General features: G+C 60.7%; 1 protein-coding gene across 1 annotated transcript in view; it reads right to left on the reverse strand.

Annotated features, from left to right (window-relative positions):
* Positions 1 to 621: 621 nt before the first annotated feature.
* CNNM4 (cyclin and CBS domain divalent metal cation transport mediator 4) overlaps positions 622 to 22,061 on the reverse strand; it is a 52,438-nt gene continuing 30,998 nt past the window's right edge. Inside the window, exons 2-7 of the mRNA XM_065584308.1 lie at positions 16,255 to 16,398; positions 15,328 to 15,465; positions 13,020 to 13,189; positions 12,618 to 12,717; positions 4,106 to 4,287; positions 622 to 1,217 (exon numbers count right to left, since the gene is read on the reverse strand). Of these exons, the coding sequence (XP_065440380.1) occupies positions 1,011 to 1,217; positions 4,106 to 4,287; positions 12,618 to 12,717; positions 13,020 to 13,189; positions 15,328 to 15,465; positions 16,255 to 16,398 (941 nt within the window). The 3' untranslated portion in view covers positions 622 to 1,010. The remainder of the gene's footprint in view (positions 1,218 to 4,105; positions 4,288 to 12,617; positions 12,718 to 13,019; positions 13,190 to 15,327; positions 15,466 to 16,254; positions 16,399 to 22,061) is intronic.

Here is a 22,061-nt window from a genome sequence, read left to right on the forward strand (position 1 = left end):
GCTTTTCACTGACCGCTCCAATGGCCTGGCCCCTCCACTCCCACCCAGCCCCATTCACACCCGCGCTCACAACGCTACCCGCACCACGGCCGCTGAAGCGATGCAGAATCCCAGGCAGCGCCACCGCTCTGCTCAGCAGTGTCCGCATCCAGCGCTTGGCGTGAGACGTACCCCTGGAGCCTGGCCCCTCGACCCCCAGCTGAATCCTGGGCACATGCTGGGCTCCATCTCGGAGACGCACCAAAGGACACGGATACACGAAGAGTGCTGCAAGGCCAGTGCCCGGGTTGGATGGGTTCCAACCACCCTGATTGTAACTGGCTTCAGTGCTGGCTGCTCCGAACTTCCAACCACCCGGCAACAAAAAAAAAGAAACCGATGAGACACCAAGGCTCCCTGAGCTGGGCCAGCGACTCCCACATCCGGCAGCTGCTGCCCGGGCCGATGGCTGTCCCCTCCCCAGGCTGCATGGCCAGGACTGCTTTGCTGCTGGACTGGGGGTGGGAACAGGGCCATGCTGGGAGGGAGTGCGAGGGGCCATGCTGAGGCGCCAAGCGGGTGAGCGTAGCTGTTCTCGGCGGGGGCACTCCCAGCACGGCCTGGGGTTTGAGAGCTCGTCCCTTTGTTTCCATCTTTATTCATTTAAATAAAAGCCAGTTAAGAAACAGCAGCCAATGGGCTCCCTTTATAAATCCTCTGCGGAGTGACCCTCCCTGCCCCTAGTCCACGCCTGGTCCAGGCCGAAGTAAAGTTGGTCCCTGGGATCCAACAGCTCCAGGGCTCATTTTCGGGGAAGGGGTGGGGGATTCCCTTTTGCATCCCGGCGTGGCCACGGTGCCACGAACCCACATCCTCACCAACGCTGGCAGCAGGGGCTGCCCCGGGCGATCAAAGCGTCTCATAGAGGGGGGGATCTCTAGACAGAGCTATTTGGACGCGGGGGAAGGCTCCCCACCCCAAAGGGTGCGAAGTGTCCTGGCGGAGGCACCGGCCGGTGCCTGGTGCCAGGCTCAGATGGAGTTCTCCTGGGGACTGTGGCTGCTCCTGCGGTTCAGGCAGTTCCTCTCGTTCAGGAGGCTGGTGGTCTCGTCGGCCACCGAGGGCTCCGTCTTTTCCGTCAAGCTGGTGTCCATTTTGGGGGCACCGCTGTCCGGAGACTGAGGGCAGCTGTCCAGGCGCGAGGCCATCAGGCCGTTCTGGTACTGCTGGCGTGTAATCTGCAGCAGGGGGAGAGGGGCAGATGTGGTCAGCCAGCGAGATGAGCCCGCTGGCCCAGCCGAGCTCCAGAGCGTGGCCTGTGGCTATCGCCATCTTAAATATAGAAGATCGGCACCAACTACAGATCCCAGCATGCCATGCTCCATCCTGACCATCCCACCCTGACCTGAGACTACAGATCCCAGCATGCCATGCTCCACCGCACCGTCCCACACCTGAGAGTACAGATCCCAGCATGCCCTGGCCATCCCCTCCCCCCACAAGTATGATAATACAGTGCATTCCCTTCATAAGAATCACATCCGTGCTGGACAATTTGATTCTTATAAGTACTTGACTCTTACAAGCGGAATTGCAAAGAATGGATGAAATCGGCCGTTATGTTTTAAATAACCGGCTTTCCCCCCCCCCAATTGAGAAACGTCTCATTTACCGTCACTGAATTCTTTAGACTTTCAACATATTCACCATGGAACAAAACCACACCAACTTTCCAACTGAGCAAGACGTTGTAATTACCCAATCATTTAGCTGGTGCTTTTGTTCAAGGCAATCACTGTATTACGACTGTGCAGCATGTTACAACTGCAGCTGGTATAAGCTTGAGGAGCTATACACCTCTTACGGAGCCAAAGATACACATCTTAAAAATCTCTGAAACTGCAACAACCCTAACATATGGAAGCGCAGTACACCGAGTGTGACCGCACAACTGTCCGTGTAAAACACCCGAATGGACTGGTTAACAGTACTGGCTCACATTCAGATTCATTTCGGGGTGTCACCGTCCGTCACCGGAGTGGAGTGTCTGGCCCTGGGAATGTACAATGCAGTGGCACAATCACCGTTTGACTAGAAACTTGTCCTGTATTCCCCGGATCATGGCACGATCCACCCCCTGGTTAACCTCCTTTTCAGGGCGATGTAAGAGGTTAAAATCACTGCAGCCCCTGGACCGCAGACCATTTGTCTAAGTTTTTGTTGCATTCAGAGTCCGCCTCTGCATCGTTTTCGGGTTTCACTTCCAATCGGTCTCTGATTTCAGTTGCAACGTCCTCATCAGAGGCCGGCTGCATTACACTCACCGATGGCTAGCCATTCTTCAAATGCGGGGGGTTAACAACTACTTCCGCTGTGACCAGACCTCCTTTTTCTCCGCAATTCCAGATTGCTGAAGCATCGACGTCAGACCAGGCCTTTGTGAGCACTAGAATGGCACCTAAAAGACTGAGCTTCCCAGCCATTTCCACAGTAGCAGCTTTCTTGTTCTCATCATCAATGTGGTGCAACACCATTCGCTTGCGATACACTGGGCAGTTCAGATTCTTCCCGGGCCATGTGGCTGAAGGGTAGAAGTTGTGTTCCTTGGGAGGAATTCACAGCGGATATTCCTCAGTGCTACATCTTTCCTCACCTGGGTTGGGCAGATGTCCACAAGTAGCAAAATCTTTCTCCTTTCCTGGCCCAACTTTCGATCCCACTTACCCATCATCCAGGCAGGTGCACTGGAATTGGAGCGGACTGGAATACGTCTCACACCTGGGTTTTGACTTTTCCCAAGGATGAAAAGGTCCTTTTCCCTACCAGCCATGGAACAGATGAACCGAGCAGTAATCCTGTCTTTAGATGACTTTCCTCCTCTTTTATTGTCTGATTTAAAGGTGAAAGTGCCACCAGGCAGAGCTCGAAAGTCAATTCCACTTTCATTTGCTTTCCAAATGTTTTCTTCCACGAGGTCACATCTAATTTTGATCCACTTGTTTTCTAATCATTCTTCACATGACCTAATGTCTGCGGCTTTGACTTCTCCATGCACTGTCTAAAACCAATCCCCTCTCGTTTCTTAAAGTGCTCACACCCGCCACTGCTGGCCTTCGAGGTGGTAACGTCCAGGGCCACCATCAGTTCTTCTGCTTTCTACATCACCAACAGCCCACTTAGAGGGACATTTCTCTCTCTGGCATCTCTGGTCCACTTTATAAGCAGCACCTCGACCACAGGTGCCTTGCCTGATCACAGTCTTTTTCTGTCTCCTTCGTTTTGTATGATGCTCTCCCTGTCTCTGATAAGCTTAGACAATGTCGGTTGTGGAATGCCCAATTTCTGAGCTGCGTCTCTTTGGCTGGTCTTGGGAAGACTAGGGAAGGTGGCGGTTTTCATCTGCAGAAAGCGTCTTTCTTTTTCCTGCAATGTTGACTCTCACATAAACGGCACGACTTGTTTATTCTACCCAGGGATTTTCCTTTACACAGGCTACGTGCCCAGCAATGCGAGACGTGAACAAAATCAAATTCAAAACAGCTTTGCTGGCTTATTACACGTCGTTGCACTTGAGTATGGGATCACATGCAGTCATTCTGCCCCAGAATGAGTCTGATCAGTGGATCGCTTGAGTCTGACAAGCGGAGTACTTTAGCATGGTTATAGGAAGGAGCTTGTTCAATTTTTTTTAATCACTATATGCGGCTGGTTCTTGTATTGGTAATTCTTATAAAGGGAGTGCACTGTAACTGGCCTGTACAAAACACGTTTCATCTGGGGGACCCAATCGCTTTCCAGAACACCTCATCTGTGGCCACAAGCCAGCCCTGGGCTGCAGCCATCTCTGGGGTGGGCTGGGAAGCAGCTAACCTGCACACAGCAATGCTACCCCAGACAAAGGAGATGACAGCATCCAGCAGATGCTAGATGGGGGTTCAAAGAGGCTCAGTGTAGAAAAGCCAAACAGGAACTGGGCCATGCCCTGAGATCTCCGCCACTGCAAACGCTCAGGGCCTTGGGTTTATGTCTCATCTGACAGCAGCACAGCGCCCCCTAGTGCTGCACCGAGGACAGCGCTCCCTACCGAGCCCCCGCCTCCCCTGCAGCTCAACCCAGCTGGCCTCACCTTGACGAACTGCAGGTCCATGAGGGCGCGGACGCTGAAGTCGGAAATGTACTGGGGGCTGGTGCCCACGTTGAGCTGGTTGCTGCTGCCGCTGATGGGGGAGGAGATGGAGTCCGAGCGCTCGGGGTTGCTGAGCGATGCCGAGCGGTTCAGGCTGCTCATGTGGGACGGGGAGCGCAGCTCTGCAGAGAGACACGGGCACGGTTAGCTGGGAACCCCCCTCCTGCCTCGTCCTGCCCGCTCCCACCAGGTCCCCCCCTCACCCACCCTGGGCCCGGCTCTAAGCCCCTTTGCTCCATGCCCATGTGCTGATGCGTGGCCAGCACCCGCCATCCAGCCCCAACCAGTCCCAAAGGGCCCCCACTGCTCAGTCCCTGGCCCGCGGATGCCCTGCTGGGTGGGGTGAGTGCCACCCTGCTCTCTCTCAGACCTCTGCTGGGAGCGGGGCTGAGAGCCCCCCAGCTCACTGCACATGGATCACTGGAGGCCAGGTTTGGGGCCAACCGAGCCCCAGGCACATGACCGAGACTCCGATCTAAACATCCCCCGCTGCCCCGGAGTCACGCTGAGCCCCCCTGCTCCTCCCCGACAGCCCTGCCCAGCTCAGGGCACCGCCCCCGACGGCTCCCCTTGCCCAGGGCCCGGTGCGCCTGTGCATTTGTTTACATGTAGGACCTACAGTTACCAAAAGTCACCTGGCTTTGCTGTGTTCCTCAGCCTTGGGTCTAGGTTAAACCCCGGGCGAGGCAGGAGGGAGCAGCCCATTCCCAGGGCAGGGACAGTGCTAGAGCCTAGCCTGGGGACTGACCCTGGAACCCCCTGGAACTCAAGCACAAATCTGACCCGGGGTCCAGCCACCCTGAACAGACGCCCACCTGGCCCCTGCACTAGCTCCCGCAGTGGGGCCGAGGAGTCAGGGCCCCAAGAGGGTGAAAGCTTCAGAGCTCTCCCCCTCCCCAGCTCCCTCCAGTCACGCCCCAATCCCACTCTTTGGGAAACAGCCACTGCCGGAGCCCCAGCCTCCCCCTCCCCATTGCCCAAGGTGGGGGGCCCTGGCTGCAGGTGCTGGGGGATCACGGGGAGGGAATCCCCAGTGTGTGGGTGTAGGGTATCTGCTTCTCTCAGGGACCCCAAGGGAGGGGACGGGAAGGGACAGGGGCATGGTGATGTGCCAGCCCCCAACCCACGTTCTCTTTTGGGTGGCCCCAGACAGGGCTGGGTACTAGATACCCAAGCCCATACCGCGCTTGGCAGCAGCACTCAGCTGTGCACCGGGGGAGGGTTCGAGGGCATCGCGCTTACCAGCGCCCAGGCAGAACCAGCTTCCTCGCCCTGCAGCCCCAAGGGGAACAGGGTGTGGGCATCATCCACAAGCCAGGCCCAGGCAGGACTTTGGGTGGCCTGGGAGACAGTCACTGCTCGGGCCCACGCTGGCAGATGCTCCAGCACCTCCCCGCCCCCACACACTTGCCCCCTTTCAGCCCCTAGAGAGCCCGGCAGGGGCAGAGTCGAAGTGGAGCTAGAGCAGCGGTTGTGGGGGATGTGCCCGGGCCTGGCAGCGCATCCCCTTCCTGCTCCTGGAGTGCTTCGTCTTGGCATTCAGTGGGCTGGCTGGAGAACGGCCCAGGAGCCGATCCAGGGGTGGAAGCACTGCAGGGGAGGCAATGCCAACCAGCTGTGGAGGAGAGCTCCAGCCCCTCCATCCCATAGCCGGCGGGCAGGGGCCATGAGGCTCTGCCTGGGGAGAGTCCCATGTGGAGGGACCAGAAGCCACCCTGGCCCCAGCACTGGCCAGCAGGGGGAGCCTGTGACACTCCACAGTGCCCTCTGCTGGCTGACCTGGAAAAGGCTCCTGAGCCAACGGTTTAACCCCTTCCCTCCCCAAGCCAGCAGTACACAGTATGGCCGTTCGTAATTGCTTGTATTTATTGCCAACCAAGAGGCAATGAAGCCCAAGCTGCCCAGAAAGGCATGGGCACCGCAAGGGAGAGCCAAGCGGAGGAGCTCAGCAGCATATTTGAACCCTGTCCAGCCCAGAGAACACACATGGTCATTGCCAGAACATCGGTGCCATCATCTGAGCGTGGAGCTCCAGTCTGGCATCTGACGGGAGTGGGGATTGGTTGGGGGTGGAGCTTGCAGAGTCCCACCCTCTTTCTCTTGCCCGTTCGACCCCGGCACACATTCACGCTGTACTCTATGGAAAGGAGGATCTGTACGACTCTACAAAAAGTGCAGTGCCGGGTACAAAAGAATAGGTTCTCGAAAATGGTTTGTTCTTGTTACAATGCACAATGTTTTCTCGCTGAGCCACCCTCACCAGGCTGCAGTTCTAGCAAGGGCTCCGACGTGCATGGTACGTCACTCTGCTGGCGTGTGGGTGGAATCACAGCCTTACAGAGCTGGGGCTGGGAGAAGCACTTCTATCCCTTTCCACCCATGACACCGCTTCTCCGAGTGAGCGTTGTGCAGGAAGCCAGGCAGAGAGTCAAAGCCCTGAAGGGCAGAGCTAAGATCTTGGGGGCCATAGCGGGAGGCGTAGGAGGCTATTCTCGCCAGCAGTTTGGAAACACTGGGGGCCCTGAGCTGTTACAGGCCTACGAGACAGTTCCAAGCGCCTGGGCAAACCAGTTCTCTGCGGGGGGGCTCGAGACGGGGCTGGGGGTTACGAGCAACAGACCCACGCGGCATTCTTGCAGCACGAGGCAGAGACGTTAGGGAGATCTCCCTGGCACCAGTTAGAGGAACGGGGAGGGTGGGCACAGTCCCCGTCTGCAGGGCAAGGCTTTCACCTGCTGGCGGGGTAGGTGCAATTGCTCTTCATAGACTGACCCCCGCTTGATGCTCTAACACCCCCCAGGCACTCCCCCCAGAGCACGTGCAAGGACAGAGGGAACGCGGGCCATCGGGGGAGGCTACGGGGGCACAGACCGGGCCAACATGCTGGCTGCAATGTGTGGGCTGGACGTCAGAGGTGCTCACCTGTGCCCCATGTCGCCCTGTAGCAGCTGCAGCCGGCAGTGCAGGTATCAGGGATAGGGTGACCAGACAGCATGTGTGAAAAATCGGGACGGGGGTGGGGGGTAATAGGAGCCTATATAAGAAAAAGACCCAAAAATCGGGACTGTCCCTATAAAATCGAGACATCTGGTCACCCTAATCAGGGAAGGCTCCTGCGTTCTGTCCCTGCTGTTCACTTCCACACCCACGAGACCCTGGGGGATTGCGCCAATGGCTGGCCCCAGACCTGCACATAACCATGTGTCTACACTAGGGGGCAGTGCAGAGCAGAGCCCTGGAGATGCTCACAAACCCGATCGGAGAGGGGGGGATGGGATGGGCTTGGCCCCAGGTGCCAAAGATGGACGAGCCAGGTGCTCGCGGAGCGGCCCAGCCCCTGCTCCCCACGGACGTGCGGCTAGGCGGGATGAGGTCCCTTTAAGGACCAGGGTTCAAATCTGCCGGTGGCTCATCACACAGAGTCAAAGCAGCAAAGCCAGTGCCCGCCCCTGTGCCTCACGCGGGGCAGCGACCCAGTGCTGGATTAATACGGCCAGTCTGTTGCGGGAAGGCCAGGCCCGGGTTAATCCCGTCACAGGGGGGTCTAGCACTCCATGCATCGGCTTCGGTTATCTGTCAGCCTGGAAACCAACAGCCCTCTCCCTAGGACCGGGCGGCAGGACTAGGCAGAAACACACAGAGGACAGAGCAGAGACATGCAGGAGGAGAACGTCATAAGAAACCCTCAGGAGAGAGACCAAAGCTCAGCTCCGCCAGCTCCAGGAGGGCAGGATTTGCCGCTGACACCCCAAAACAGCCCCCGCCTGACTCCTCCTACATTCAGCTGCTGGACCGACTGCCTGGGAGCGGCACTCGGGCAAGGAACCCAGTGAAGGGGGGCCTTGCTCCAGGCGTGGCCTGGGACAGGGCCACGCTGGGCGAGGGGGGGGGGGGGGGCGGGCTGCCATTCTGTGCAGAGCTCAGGTCCGGCTGCGGGTGGAGAGGGATCGCACCTGGCTGCAGGAGGGAAGCGTGAGGCCCCCTGCCACGTCTCGTCTCAAGTCCCGGGTGCGGCCGGCGGGGCAGGACTTCCTGCCAACACGGAGGGAATGGAGAGTTTCTCTCTGCGATTGCTGCTTCTGTGCCGACACACCTGGGAACAGCGGGGGGAGGGGAGGGCCGTGGCCGGGAGCCAGGGCTGAAGGCAGAGGGACAGCTCAGGCTGGCGAGCTGGGCCCAGGAAGCAGGGTGAAGGCCAGGCAGCTAGAACGTGTTCCCAGCATACAGCCACCAGGGATCCCAGCTGGCGAGGGGGCTTTCCTGCCGGCTGGGAGGGCTGAGCGGGCTGGCCTGGCCCAGGGACCAAGGAGACGGCAGAGCGGGCGTGGCGGAGCAGGTGAGATGACGCAGGACTGTAAAAACTCTGGGCCCTGGGGCGATACACGGATGACGCTTTGGACTATTTGTAACACACGAACCCCTAGGAGTGGCTGGCTCCGGAGCAGGACCAGGTACAATAGGTCCGTTCTCTGTTCTTGGCAGCACGGGCATCCCCGAGATATCGCTCAAAGGGGCGGGACCCCCAGCACGTCGAGGAGCGTGCGGAGAGTGCACAGGGAGCCGCTTGAACCTGGCGCCTGATCCTGACCTCACAGCATCAGGATTCACAGGGAGTCACCGACAAGGTAGGTCGGGAAAGCAGAAAACTGGGAGTGAAGGTCAGCGCTGAAAAGACACAGATTATGGCAAGTGGAGGAGACATGTGTGTTCCAAGGAGGCCTATCGAGGAGGGGGAAAATAAAGCAGTAAGAAAATGGCTAAGCCAGGAACTCACGCGGTTACAGCAGGGGCTTGGTCCCGGATTGCTCACCATGGTCTCTTTTGGTGCGGTTCATCTGACCGCTGGGAGGGGCGGAATCGGGCAGGGTGGGATCTCTGAGCCGTCTGGGACTTGCTGGGCTGTCTCTTGTGGGTGAGTGTATGAATACAAAGAGAACGTCAGGTGGCTCTCTGCGAACGTCAAAGGTCTCTAGAATCGTCCATGCTGGCTGTGAACAACGGAGACCCATGGAAAGGAAGGTCCTCTGCCGTCTGCTGGAGATCCGGTGCGCTGGAGCTGCAAGGCCCGTCTCATAACGTCCCTGTAGCGACCGACTGGGCGGCAGCATCTGTGATGTTGAGGGAGGCTTGCACAGATATTCTGGCGAGTAGCTGGGCCTCTGCAACAACCGCCTGGAACTGCTCTGAGCTCTGGTTGGCGCAGTTCATGGGATTGTATTTTGCCATCGGTGCCTGGGAACTGGTGAATCTAAGTTGTAAGGAGTCCGAGGAATAAGATATTCCTAGACCTGATGGGGAGGGTAAGATCCCCGGTCTAGGCGCTTGTGGCCTTTCTCACGCGGCTGGTCAGAGCGTGGTTCTGCCTTCCGCATTCGTTAACTGCACTGACTGCCGAGGAGTTAGGGGAGGGATGAGAAAAGAAAAACTGAGAGTCCTTTGCTAGGACACAACAGGTCTTATCCGCCCTCCTGCACGCAACAGAAGTGGGGGCGTGCGGGGCGCTCTCCCAAGCGGAGGAGTAGCCAGGGGGGTGCCGGACGGGTGTGTGTGTGTTGCTCTCCTGCGCAGAGGCGGAGCAGTGACCGTGCTGGGCACTCTCCCGTGAGGAGTAGCCACCCGGAAAGGGGCGGGGGGAACGCTCTTCTACGCGTAGGCGTAGCTGGGGGCATGCCAGGCGCTCTCCCGTGCGGAGGCGGCGCTGGAGCCGTGCCGTGGCACGCCTGACACTCTCCCACGTGGAGGTGGAGGGTAGCTGTGTGTGGGGGGGGGGGGTGCCAGATGCTCCCCTGCGCGGAGGCGGAGCTGGAGCCGTGACAGGTGCTCTCCTGCATGGATGCGGAGCGGTGATGGGGGTGTGCGGACGCTCGTCACCGGGCCCAGAAGGGGCTCGCTGACAGGCAGGACGCACGGCTGGTGAGGGCGGGTAGCAAGCGGCTCTTGAGGATACTCGTCCATCTCCTTGCGAGGAATCTGCAACTCTCGTGACCAGATCCGGGGAGAGCCAGGGCTGGGGGCCGGGGCGTGACAGTGTCACCCGGAGATGGGGAGGAGACACCTCTGCGCTCGGTTCCTCGAGGGGCACGTCCCGGGGCGAGCAGGTGATGCAGGTTCTCTCTCTCTGATGGGTGGTGCTTGAAGCCCTGGAGAACTGCTGGCAACAGGCCGTGCAAGTGGCCCAGCATGTCCAGGGAGGAGGTGCATAAGGCACAGGACGGGGAGGCACCCATGGGTGCTCATACCAGCCAGACATTGGTTGCAATCTTCGCCTCACCAGAGGCTTCTGGGAAGGGGCAAGGGGAGAAGGGAAGTTGAGGCAAGGTTTTCACCAGGCTCCTCCCCCTGAAGCTCACTCTGGAGCAGTGCCAGGCCTGGAGAGCTCTGCGGTGACACCGTCTGGCCAGCCTGACATTCTCAGTCCCGACAGGAGGTCGGAGAACTGGGCACTTCAGCTAGAGCCAGGTCCCGGGGAAACGTCCCGGCAGCGAGCGTGTGACCGGCGCCCAGTCCGTGCTCCACACCGAGGTAATGGTGGGACAGGTGCTGACAGCGCCATGCGGTTCGGGTGCTCCGAGGGAAGTGCGGTCGGAGCCCATGGGGGCTTGGGTACCGAGGAAACAGAGGAACAATCTCTTCTTGCCGCCTCAGTCCGCTGACAGTACTGCTGAGCTCTCCAAGCCAGAGGCTTTGCCGTCATTCGGTCAGGCCATGCCATGGGGACCTGAGGAACCAGCCGGCTCATGGCCACCCGACTGGAGGGCGGAAGACACCAACAACCTCGGCTTTCCAGAGATAGATTCTCTACCTGGCAAGCCTGGGACATGTCCTTGGAGGACTTACGAGAGGAGTCGTGTGTCTTCTCTGAGGCCTGGGAGGAGTGGGGCTGTGGTAATGCGGAGGCAGCGGATTTGCTCGCCCGGTGCCTGGGAGGGGCCTTGGCCTGGCTCAGACGCTCTCCATCAGGAGGAGACGCAGCTTGGTTCTCTGGTTCTTGGTTTTAGTGCCAGACAGAAGTTGCTCTCGTGGGTAACGGGAGATTCCCCGAGGTGGTGGATGCAGTGGGAGCGCCCGGCGTGACCAGGAGCGCCTCCCGGCACAACAGACAAGGTCTGAAACCGAGAGAACCCGGCGCAACCTCCCAGTGAAAAAGAACGACTCACTAGTGTCTATCGGAATACAGGAAAGGCGACTTTTTTAAAATTTTGTTTAAAAAAAAAATTAAAACTAGGAAGCTCAAACTGCTGCTCCAGACGCTGAGAGCTCCCACAGCCAGCGATCAGAGTCCGAAACGAGGGCAGAGTTGGGGAAATCTCCATGGGGACAGCTCGGCCGAGGCGGCTGAGAAGGAACGGAGGGCGTTTGCCCTCACAGCGCTAGCACGCAGGGGTGGCAGAATGAGCACTGCCAGGAGAAATCGCTGATCAAAGCTGCAGGGGGCGCTAACGCACCTTGAGTGCAGACCCACGGGCACTACTCCCAGAACGTCGCTGTTAACAGATGTTTGTCGTATGAAATGATATTGAACCAGTTGTGATAGGCTGTGATACCCAAATGTAACCATTAGATGGAGCCAGTTACACCACAATCAGGTGTCCTGCCCCGGTGTGGCCCTGGGCTGGGACAGCAGGGAGGGGAGGAGGGGGCAGGTCAGGACTGAGGGGTGTCAGCAGAGCTGGTGGGGAGCAGGGCTGGGCTTGCAGAGGCTGCAGGTCGGGAGTGAGGGGCGCCAGCAGAGCTGGTGGGGGGCAGGGCTGGGGGGACAGGGCCGGCATGGCCGGCGCCAGAATGCCGCCCCTGCCGCCCCTAAAAATGTGCCCCGGCCGCCCTAGCTCAACTCCGCTGCTGCCGCCGCTCGCGCACCACAGCACGCAAAACAGCTGATTCGCGCGCCGCTGCTCACCCTCCCTCCCAGGCTTGAGACTGGGGGGGAGGAGGCAGGGCTGGGGATCTGGGGAAGGGGCAGAGTTGAGGCGGGGCTGGGGGGTGGGGTAAAAAAAAAAACGGGGGGGGGGGGCGGCCAAAATTGATTTTGCTTAGGATGGCAAAAATCGTAGAGCCGGCCCTGTGCGGGGAGTCCAGGGCTGGGCTAGCAGGGGCTGTGGGTCGGGAGTGAGGGGCACCGGCAGAGCAGGGGAGCCCAGGCCTAGGCCAGCAGGGGACTGTGGGTTGGGAGTGAGGGGCACCGGCCAAGCAGGGGGGGAGCTGGCATGTCTACCTGTCCCTAGCTGAGCCGTTATCACCTCTGCAAGCCCCTGGCCATGCCTGGGGTGGGTGGGGGGTCCTGGGGGGTCGCTCCCCATGGCAGGAATTCCAGCTCCCTGGAGACACAGAATTCCATCCTTCCCGACCGGGCTCTGGGCCCAGCGACAGGTGACAGTGCCCAGGCCCTGGCCCAGTCTGTCCTGCCAGCGAGGGTGGGAGTGGCTCTGGCCCCACAGGTGGGGGGGCAACTTACCCTGCAGGGGGGGCAGGCTCAGCGCCATCACACCATAATAGGAGAAGGCTCCCGTCTCAAACTTCATGTTCTCCTTGCCAGCCTCCACCTCCACCTTCCCCTGCAGGGCACAGACACTGTCAGACCCCAGGCCAGCCCGCGGGCTGCACCCAGTCCCCCCGCGCAGTCCCGCCCAGTCCCCCCCCCCCCCAAGGCTGCACCCCTCCTATCCCATGGGCTGCACCCAGCCCCCCACAGTCCCCCGCAGTCCCCCAGCCCCCCCCACTGCTCCCCACTCCCCCACAGCTGCCCAGCCCCCCTCCTCTCCCATGGGCTGCACCCAGCCGCCCCCCCTGCAGCAGGTGGACATGCTGGGGTCCCCCGAATGCCCTGCCCCCCGTGGCCCTGCCCCACCCGGCACACCTGCAGGATGAGGATGAAGTAGTCAGCCGGCTTGTTCCTGTGGTACAGGAAGTGCCGGGGCGATTTCTTGTTCTCCTCGTCGAACTTGAGCTCGTGGATGACGTCGGGGTGTCTGAGAAGCCGCAGCAGGATCTTCTCCGAGATGAGGGTCGGCATGAAGAGCGTCACTTCTGGGGGGGGAGGGCGGATGGGTCAGATGCCCCCTGGGGGCCACGTCCTTGCACAAACCCCCTGCCCCAGGAGCTTCCACAGAACCATGTGCCCCCAGAGGACTGAGCCAAGCCCCTTGCATCCGATCCCAAGCTAGTTCCACGCAGCCACCTCTGGTGTGGAGCGCCTGGCCGGGAAGAGGGAGGGGAACGCTGGCAGCCTTGGCACAAATGAGCCATGCCCCATGGGACGAGCGCCAGGCGGGGGGAAAGGAGCCACGGGCGGGCCCGGTGGGTTCCGCTGGCTCCCCGGGACGGAAAGGCCCTGCGCCAGCTAACCATCCCCCATGGACAGCCTCCCTGCCAGGCATCCCGCTGGCAGTGGGGCGGGAGCCTGCTCTTCTGCCCCCTCGCCTGGCACCGCGGCTGTACTGTGGCCCATTGTCCAGAGGTGACTTGCCCAAAGTCGGTGGCAGAGCTGGGCACAGAGCCCAGGAGTCGTGACTCCCAACCACAGCTTAGAACCACAACGCGGTGACCAGATGGGCCAGCTGGCAGCTGGGACCCCCGACCGCACAAGGGAAGCGGGGCCTACTGGTTAGGGCCAGGGCTGGGCGTTGGAGACCTGGCTCTGACACTAGCTTGCTGGATCCCCTTGGGTAGGGCATTGTGCCTCGGTTTCCCCCTCCATACACTGCTCTGTCTCTCGGGGGCGGGGAGGAGAGTTAAGTCCTGGGCTGCAGCGGATTTGTTTCCAAACCCAGCTGTCGTTTGCCTACGGAGAGGGTAATTACAGACCAGGCGGGTATCGCGTCTCCTCCCGTGGCCGGGTGGGCACCGTGTCCCACACTGCCAGGGCATGTCGCCTCCTGGGACTGTGGGCATGAGTCCAGCCCGCGCTCCCCTTTCCCCGGGCTCAGCTGCCACCCCCAGGCTGCTCCTTGGTTTGACTGCAAGAAACTGAGCCAGGGCCCAGCCCCCTGGTGGGGAGCGACCAGAGTGGGAGGGCGCCAAAGCAGCAGCTATGCACCTGGGGGGGGGGGGGGGGGGAAATCTGCAGGGGAAGGGGCCAGGTCGCGGCACGGCATCGAGGGGATGGAGGGACATGAGCAGGGAGAGATGGGCCAGGTCACTGGTGCTGCACCCAGGTGGGGGGCAGCCCCCTGGTGGGGAGCCCGACGCTGCAGAGACGGGATAACGAGGGGCTGCTAACGAGACAGAAACCCGGGGATTTTGGAATGAGACAGTCGACGGGATCCTTCCTTACGGCCAGCATCGCTTCTACAACCCCGTCCGGCAGGGATCAGAGCTGTAGGTTTTACATGCTGGGAGACGGCGAACCGAGCCCCATGGGTGTGTGTGTGTGTGTGTCCTCAGCTGGGCTCCATGCAGGTGGGCGTCTCCATCCCCCTGTGGGACTGTACCAGTGTCTGCTGCTTAGCTGGCACAGGGCACGTGTGTGCAAAGACATGAACAGAAGGGGTGTGGGAGGGGCTGACACGTCCTATCCCCGCTATGGGGGACCTACAGGCTGGTGCGTGTGTGCCAGACTCGGTCCGGCCCAGCCACGCCGGGCGCACCCACCAACAGCCCCAAAGGAGCACGCCCTGGAGGGGCCGGGGGTGGATCCCCGGGCACCAGGAGCCAGCGGGTGCCCTGGGCTTCCGCCCACAACTCCACCCGTAACCCTCACTGTGCTGCACCGCAACACGGCCGGGGGCCTGGCGCCACCACCTCCCGGAGCGTCTCAGGGCAATGCCAGGAGACCAGGCCCCTCACCTCTGGCACTGGACGGGCACCAGGAACTGTGGGCTTAAAGCCCTTGGAGCTGCCAGACATGCAGAGCACCAGCAGCGAGCCCAGGACCGCGCCTCCGCCTGTGGCCCGGATCTGCCCCAGCCACCCGCTCTCAACCCCTGCTCCCCCAGCGCCCCCCTTCTGCCAGCCAGGGCTGAGATCACCCCGTCAACCTGACCCCCTTGTCCTCCTGCAAGACCCCTTGCCCTCCGACAGCCCCTTGTCCTTCCTGACCCCCATCCCCGACCCCCTTGCCTTCCCATGACCAATGCACCCCACCCCTCCCCCTCTTGTGACCCCATCGCCCTCCCCAACCCCCCCCCTCCCCTGACCCCCCTGGTCCGCCCCCGGTGGAGACTCACCAGTGGCGAGGAAGCGGTGTGCGGCCAGGAGCAGCTGGGGCGAGACCTTCACCTTGAGCTCGCTGTCGGAGTCCTTGAAGGCGGAGAAATCCCTCTTGTTCCTCTGGTTGGCCACACGCTTCCGGGTGCGGTTGTCAGCTGGGGGGAGAGGAGGTGTCAAGGGGGACAGGTCCCAGCTCCCCCCCAGGGCACGTGCCCCTGGGCTCCCCCCGCCCAACCAGCGCCCGCTGCCTCAGCCAGGGCCGGGGCGCTGGGGCCAAGAGGCGGCAGAAGGGCCGTGCCCACCCCAGGAGGCGGGGGAGGGAATAACAGGGGCTGCGAGGCGAGAGCCGGGTGCTCAACGCGCCCCCTCTCTGCCCCCCCAGCACGACACCTGCAGCTCGGGCGCCCGTTTTCCTCAGGCCGGCCCTGCGGTGGAGTGGGAGGGGGCCAGGGCCAGGCCAGCGGCGCTGCGCCTGGGGGCGGGGGGGAGACCAGAGTGGGAGGGCACCAAGGCAGCAGCTATGCACCTGGGGGGGGGAGGGGGATCTGCGGGGGGAGGGGCCAGGTCAGCGGCATGGCATCGGGGGGGATGGAGGGACATGAGCAGGGAGAAATGGGCCAGGCCACTGGTGCTGCACCCAGGTGGGGGGCAGCGGGGGAGGGGGCCAGGCTAGCAGCTCTGCGCCCGGGGGGGAAAGGGACAGCGGGTGGGGGGGGACAGCAGGGGAGGGGGCCAGGCCCAGGCAAGTGGTGCTGCACCCAAGAGGGCGGGACCTGCATGGGAGGGGCCTGGCCAGCAGCGCTGTGCCTGGAGGGAGACGGGAGGGGGGCGGAAGGACCAGAGAGGACGGGGGCGGCAGGCCAACGGCACTATGCCTGGGGGACGGAAGGATGGGGGGGCAGGCCAGAAGCACTGTGCCCAGGGGGGAAGAGGGGGCACCTAACTGTACATGTCCGACTCGTCCAGGATCTCTGACTTGATGATCTCCTCGATGACGTCTTCCAGTGTCACCAGCCCCAGCACCTCGTAGAAGGGGTCGCCCTCTCCCTCGCTGTTCACCTTCTGCACGATGGCCAGATGCGATTTGCCTGGGGGCACAGACACTGTCACCCTGGGCTGTGGGCCGAGTGCTGGGGAGTGACGGGCCCCGGCCAGCCTGCTCTGGGTCGCTCGGCACACGCTGGGCTTGGCTGCTGCGGACGGGCGGGCGGGTGCCGGCCTGGCCCCCACGCTGCCGTTCCACCCCCAGAGCACCATGTGAGCAACAGAAGCACCAGATCTAGGCCCCGCCGAGCCAGGCCCGGAGCCATTCAGCCGGAGCCTGCGAATGGCACGGCACAACAGCCAGCCGCGCCGCGGGAGCCCCGGGGAAGCCTGCGGCTGCGTAGAGACAAGACGGATCAGATGGGCTGATCCAGATGCACAAATCCCAGCGGCACCTGACCCTGGCGCAACCCCCTGGGCTCCAGCAGGCACCGGCCGTGCCAGTGGCAAGGCCCCGGCTTGTTGGGTCAATGCTCCCACCCTGTGCTCTCAGCCCTGCCTGAGGGCCGGATCCGGGCCAGGGCCATGCCCCGGCTGCCCGCCAGCCCTGCAGGAGCTCTGACCCACCTTGGAGCGCGGGCTCCCACGCCCCGAAGGCCTCTGCAGGCAGAGCAGGCAGGGCTGGGGCAGCATCTGCCCCCATCCCCGGACGCCCGGCCCCACAGCTATCACGCCCTGGCTAACACTGGGACATCAACATGAACTACCTCAGCTCTGGCCCCGCACCACATGGGGCAGTGACCCTCCCACCCCCGGGGGGGACACCCCTGGACAGCCAACAGAGACAGAGCCGGCGAGTTCGTCTGGACCCGAGAATCCCGCGCTCCCCGAGCCAGCGTCAGACCCAGACTCACCACGCCGGCGCCCTCTCCCCCACCCCTGTGACAATCCCTCTCACCCCCCCACACCCGCACCCTGTCTCCCCCCTCACAATCTCTCTCACCCCCCACTCACCCCTCCACCCCATCTGCCTCCACCCCCCACACACCTCCGTGCCACATCTCTCCCAGCCCCCTCACAATCCCTCAACCCCCACTCGCCCCATGCCCTGTCTCCCACACACACAGACCCCTCTCCCCCTCACAATCCCTCTTCCCCACCTCCATGACAATCACTCTCACCCCCCCTCACCCACACACTCACACCCACGCCCCATCTTCCCCCACCCCCTCACAATCCCATGCACAGCTACAGACTAGGGACTGAATGGTTAGGAAGCAGTTTTGCAGAAAAGGACCTGGGGGTTACAATGGACAAGAAGCTGGATATGAGTCAACAGTGTGCCCTTGTTGCCAAGAAGGTTAACGGCATTTTGGGTTGTATAAGTAGGGGCATTGCCAGCAGGTCGAGGGATGTGATCATTCCCCTCTATTTGACATTGGTGAGACATCATCTGGAGTACTGTGTCCAGTTTTGGACCCCACACCAGGATATGGGAAAATTGGAAAGAGTCCAGCGGAGGGCAACAAAAATGATTAGGGGGCTGGAGCACATGACTTATGAGGAGAGGCTGAGGGAACCGGGATTGTTTAGTCTGCAGAAGAGAAGAATGAGGGGGGATTTGCTAGCTGCTTTCAACTACTGGAAAGGGGGTTCCAAAGAGGATGGATCTAGACTGTTCTCAGTGGTAGCAGATGACAGAACAAGGAATAATGGTCTCAAGTTGCAGTGGGGGAGGTTTAGGTTGGATATTAGGAAACACTATTTCACTAGGAGGGTGGTGAAGCACTGGAATGGGTTCCCTAGGGAGGTGGTGGAATCTCCTTCCTTAAAAACCTCTAAGGTCAGGCTTGACAAAGCCCTGGCTGGGATGATTTAGTTGGGGATTGGTCCTGCTTTGAGCAGGGGGTTGGACTAGATGACCTCCTGAGGTCCCTTCCAACCCTGATATTCTATGATTGATATTCTGTGATTAACCCAGGAGTCCTGGCTCTCAACCTCCCCCTCCCCCTCCCCGCATCTAACCACTAGACTCCACTCCCCTCCCAGAGCCAGGGCTAGAACTGGGCGATAGCACCCAGGAGTCCTGCCCCCCCAGATAACATTTTCTCCCTGCATAAAATTGAAATAAAGCGCTGTCGTTCCTGCAGCGTCACACCCCCTCCCCCAGCTGGGACATTTGGGGGGGGGGGGGAGCCCTGGGGGTCTTGGGACTGGATCGCCCACGTGGATACCTGCTCAGCACCCCAGAGTGACACACGGGCCACCTATGCCCGTTCCCTGACTAGCTGATATCCCAGCGCCCTGGACGGGACAAGGGTGCCCACACCTGCCCCCAGGCAGGAGACGCGGGACTAGCTGCAGCTGGTGCTGTCGGAGGAGGGGGGAGACGTGCCAGCTGCAGGGAACGTGAACGCTGGGCAGCCGCTGCTCGCCCTGATCTCAGGCCAGTGGGCACCGTTCGGCAGGCACAGGGTCATGTGCTAGCCAGGCACTGGGAAACATGCCTTATGGACCCCCCCACACTGCCTGTTCCCAGCTGCCCCCCCGCCCCCACCAGATCCTGCGCCCTCACCCATGACCATGTGCCCAGGGCTGCCTGCTCAAAGGCCTCATGGCACTGGACGGGCAGGCCCTTTAAGCCACCGTCTGGCCCTCCCACAATCTATCTGCATCCATATGGGGGGCACATGGGACTGGGGCGAGGAAAGAGAGACCCTCTCACCTCCTGGAGCCCAGCACACTGTGGGCACTAATACACTGTCCATTCACGCCCTCCCCACTGCCCGCAGCCTCGCTGCCCAGCCTGAAACACGAGATCAGAGACTGGCGTCAATGCCTTTCACAGCGGTGAGAACCGGCTTTTGCCCTCGGCCTGCAGACCTTGCGGGGAGCAGCCAGGGCGGACTCAGCCACAGGCCAAGGCAAAGCGACCTGCAGGTTCATCCCGCCGGGGCCAGCCGCAGCACCTGCTGGGAAAGGGAGGCGCAGGGCTGGGCGGGGAAGGAAGGAATGGTGTATGGGGGGGTGGGGGAGGAAGCTGCTTGGCACAACCTGGGGCCACCCAGCGCGGAAGCGTCAGGGGAGCACAGAGAGGCAGTGAGCAGCGTTTGCACGGCCCATGCCAGAAGCCAGCCCGGGGGCCCCCCGCCACCCCTCCAAGGGCAGCGTGCGGGAACTGCTGCCATTAGCACCCCAGCCAGGGTGCTGCACCCCTCCCTGCCACCCCTTGTCTGTGCCTCGTAAAGCCAGGATTATGGCTGCGGGAGAGAAGGAAATCCCTGAGTAAACAGTCCATGGTGTAACGCCAAGGGCTTGGGCCAGCGCCAGGAACTGTCTGGGAAGAGAGAGGTCCTGCTGCCATTACAATAATGCAGAAAAGGCAGAAGTGTTCAATAAGTATTTCTTTTCTGTATTTTGAAAAAACAGATGATGCAGTTATAGTGTGTGATAAAACTCTTTCCATTTCACTAGTATCTTCGGATGATGTTAAACAGAAGCTACTAAAGTCTGACATTTTTAAATCGGCAGGTCCAAATAACTTGCATCCAAGAGTTTTAAAAGATCTGGCTGAGGAGCTCATTAGAACATTAATGTTGCTTTTCAATAAGTATTGGAATAACAGGGAAGTTCCAGAAGACTAGAAGAAAGCTAATGTTGTGCCATTATTCAAAAAGTGTCATCGAGATGACCTGAGTAATTACAGGCCTGTCAATCTGATATTGATCCCAGGTAAGATAGAGCAGCTGATATGGGACTCGCTTAATAAAGAACGAAAGGAGGGTAGTATGAATAATAATCAATGCCATCAACATGGGTTTGTAGAAAACAGATCCTGCCAAACTAACCTGATATGCCTTGGGATGAGATTACAAGTCTGGTTGATAAAGGTAATAGAGCTGATGTCATGTAAGGTGTTTGACCTGGTACTTTATGACATTTTGATAAAAAAAAAAAAACTAGAAGGATATAAAATGAACAGGGCACACAGGAAATGGCTTAAAATCTGGCTAACAGAGAGGTCTCAAAATGTAAATGGGGACTCCTCACTGAGCAGATCTGTGTCCAGGGGGCCCTGCAGAGATCGGTTCTTGGCCCTACGCTATTTAGCATTTTTATCAATAACCTGGAAGAAACCAAAGTCATGCCGGAAGAAACAGGAACGTTGTGGGAGAAGTAAATAAGGACGAGGACAGGCACTGATCCAGAGTGATCGCTCACTTGGGGAGCTGGGTGCTAGCAAACAAGACGTGTTTTAATATGGCTAAATGTAAAATACAGATGGGCTGTTTGTCTAACGGATCTGCGCTAGGAATGACTGTGGGCAGGTCTCTGGCCTGTGCTCTACGGGGGCGGGGGGTGAGATGAGATGATCACAATGGTCCCTCCTGGACTTGACTAAACAGCCTTGCCCCCCCTCCGCGTCCCCATCAGCTGGGTGGCTCCCCTGCCAGACAACGCTGCCCCAACGCTCCTCCACTCAGTGTTCCCCCCCACCTGCCGAGCTCTCTGCACTGGCCCCTCCCTGGGGGTCTGAGCCTCCCCCTCCCTGCTGGGTTTCAGCCTCACGCCCCACAGGGCACATCCCCAGGGACATGGAGCCGAGGAAGGGGGCAGAGCCAGCAACTCGGCCGAGCACACGCAGGGCGCCAGCGGGAGAGTCGAGACTTGAACCTGGATCTCCTGAGTCTCAGCCCAGTGCCCTGTCCACTGGAACCTCCATCCTGCCGCCCCCTTGGGTCCCCCTAGATACCCCCCACAATGCGCAGCGTTCACACTCAGCGGATCCCAGCATGGCTCAGCTCAGCCAGCCCACAGCCACATTCAGATCTAGCGTCCTTAGCCCCCGACTGCCCCCACCCCAGACACGGCTCTGCCCTCCACAGGCAGGCCCTGGGCCAAATCCGTTCCTGGTGGAATTCCACCCCCCAGAGCACCCATAACCTTGCCTCCCGCCCCCCCGTCCTTAATGCCCCTCTGAGACGGGCGGGCACTGAGCCCACAGCAGGGTAGAGCCGCCCGTGGCCAGAAAGGATGCAAGGAGCAGGGGGCTTGGGGTGAGATGCGGGTGTGCCTCTTCAAAGAGGGGCACGCCAGGGCCCGGGCCGAGATGCAGAGAGCAGCCAGCTTCCAAGAGGGGGCAGATGGGAGAGCAGCAAAGGGCTGTAGCTGTCCAGCTGGAATGGTACGATGGGGCGCGGGGCCTGGGGGGTCCCTTTGTATTTCAGTGCTGGAGGAGCCAGAGTTCTCCGGGGTCAGTGGCTCCCCTCTACATCCAGGGGTGATGCCCATCCTTGGAGCACCAAACCGCCCCGTTCTAATGGCCTCGCCCCCCTGAGCTGCCAGCCCCGGCCCCATCGCTGCCAAGGCCGGTGGAGCATGGCTTGCTCCCGGCCTGCCATTCCCTGAGACATTAACTCCTTTGCTGGAGGGCCAGGCCAGGCCAGGCCAGCCAGCAGCCAAAGCGGTACAGAGCACGCAGTGAGAGGGAGCCTATTAACAACAATGGGGTCACAGACACCTCGGCCCAGGCCAGACTCCTCCCAGACTCAGGCCTGGGTCAAACAGCAGCCCAAGAAAGGACAGAGGCTGGGTCCTGGCAGCAGCCAGGCAAACGCAAACCCTCACTCCAATGGGGAGGAACTTCCTCCTTTGCCTTTTCCTTCTACTTTCTAAGCTCTCTGCCTAGAGCCGAGAGCAACAGTAGCTCAAGTGACACCATTCGATACAATCGCCCACGGCCCCGTGGGGTTCTCAAACTTCACTG

Source organism: Chrysemys picta, chromosome 2 (assembly GCF_011386835.1).
Source record: "Chrysemys picta bellii isolate R12L10 chromosome 2, ASM1138683v2, whole genome shotgun sequence".
Classification (NCBI taxonomy): Eukaryota; Metazoa; Chordata; order Testudines; family Emydidae; genus Chrysemys; species Chrysemys picta.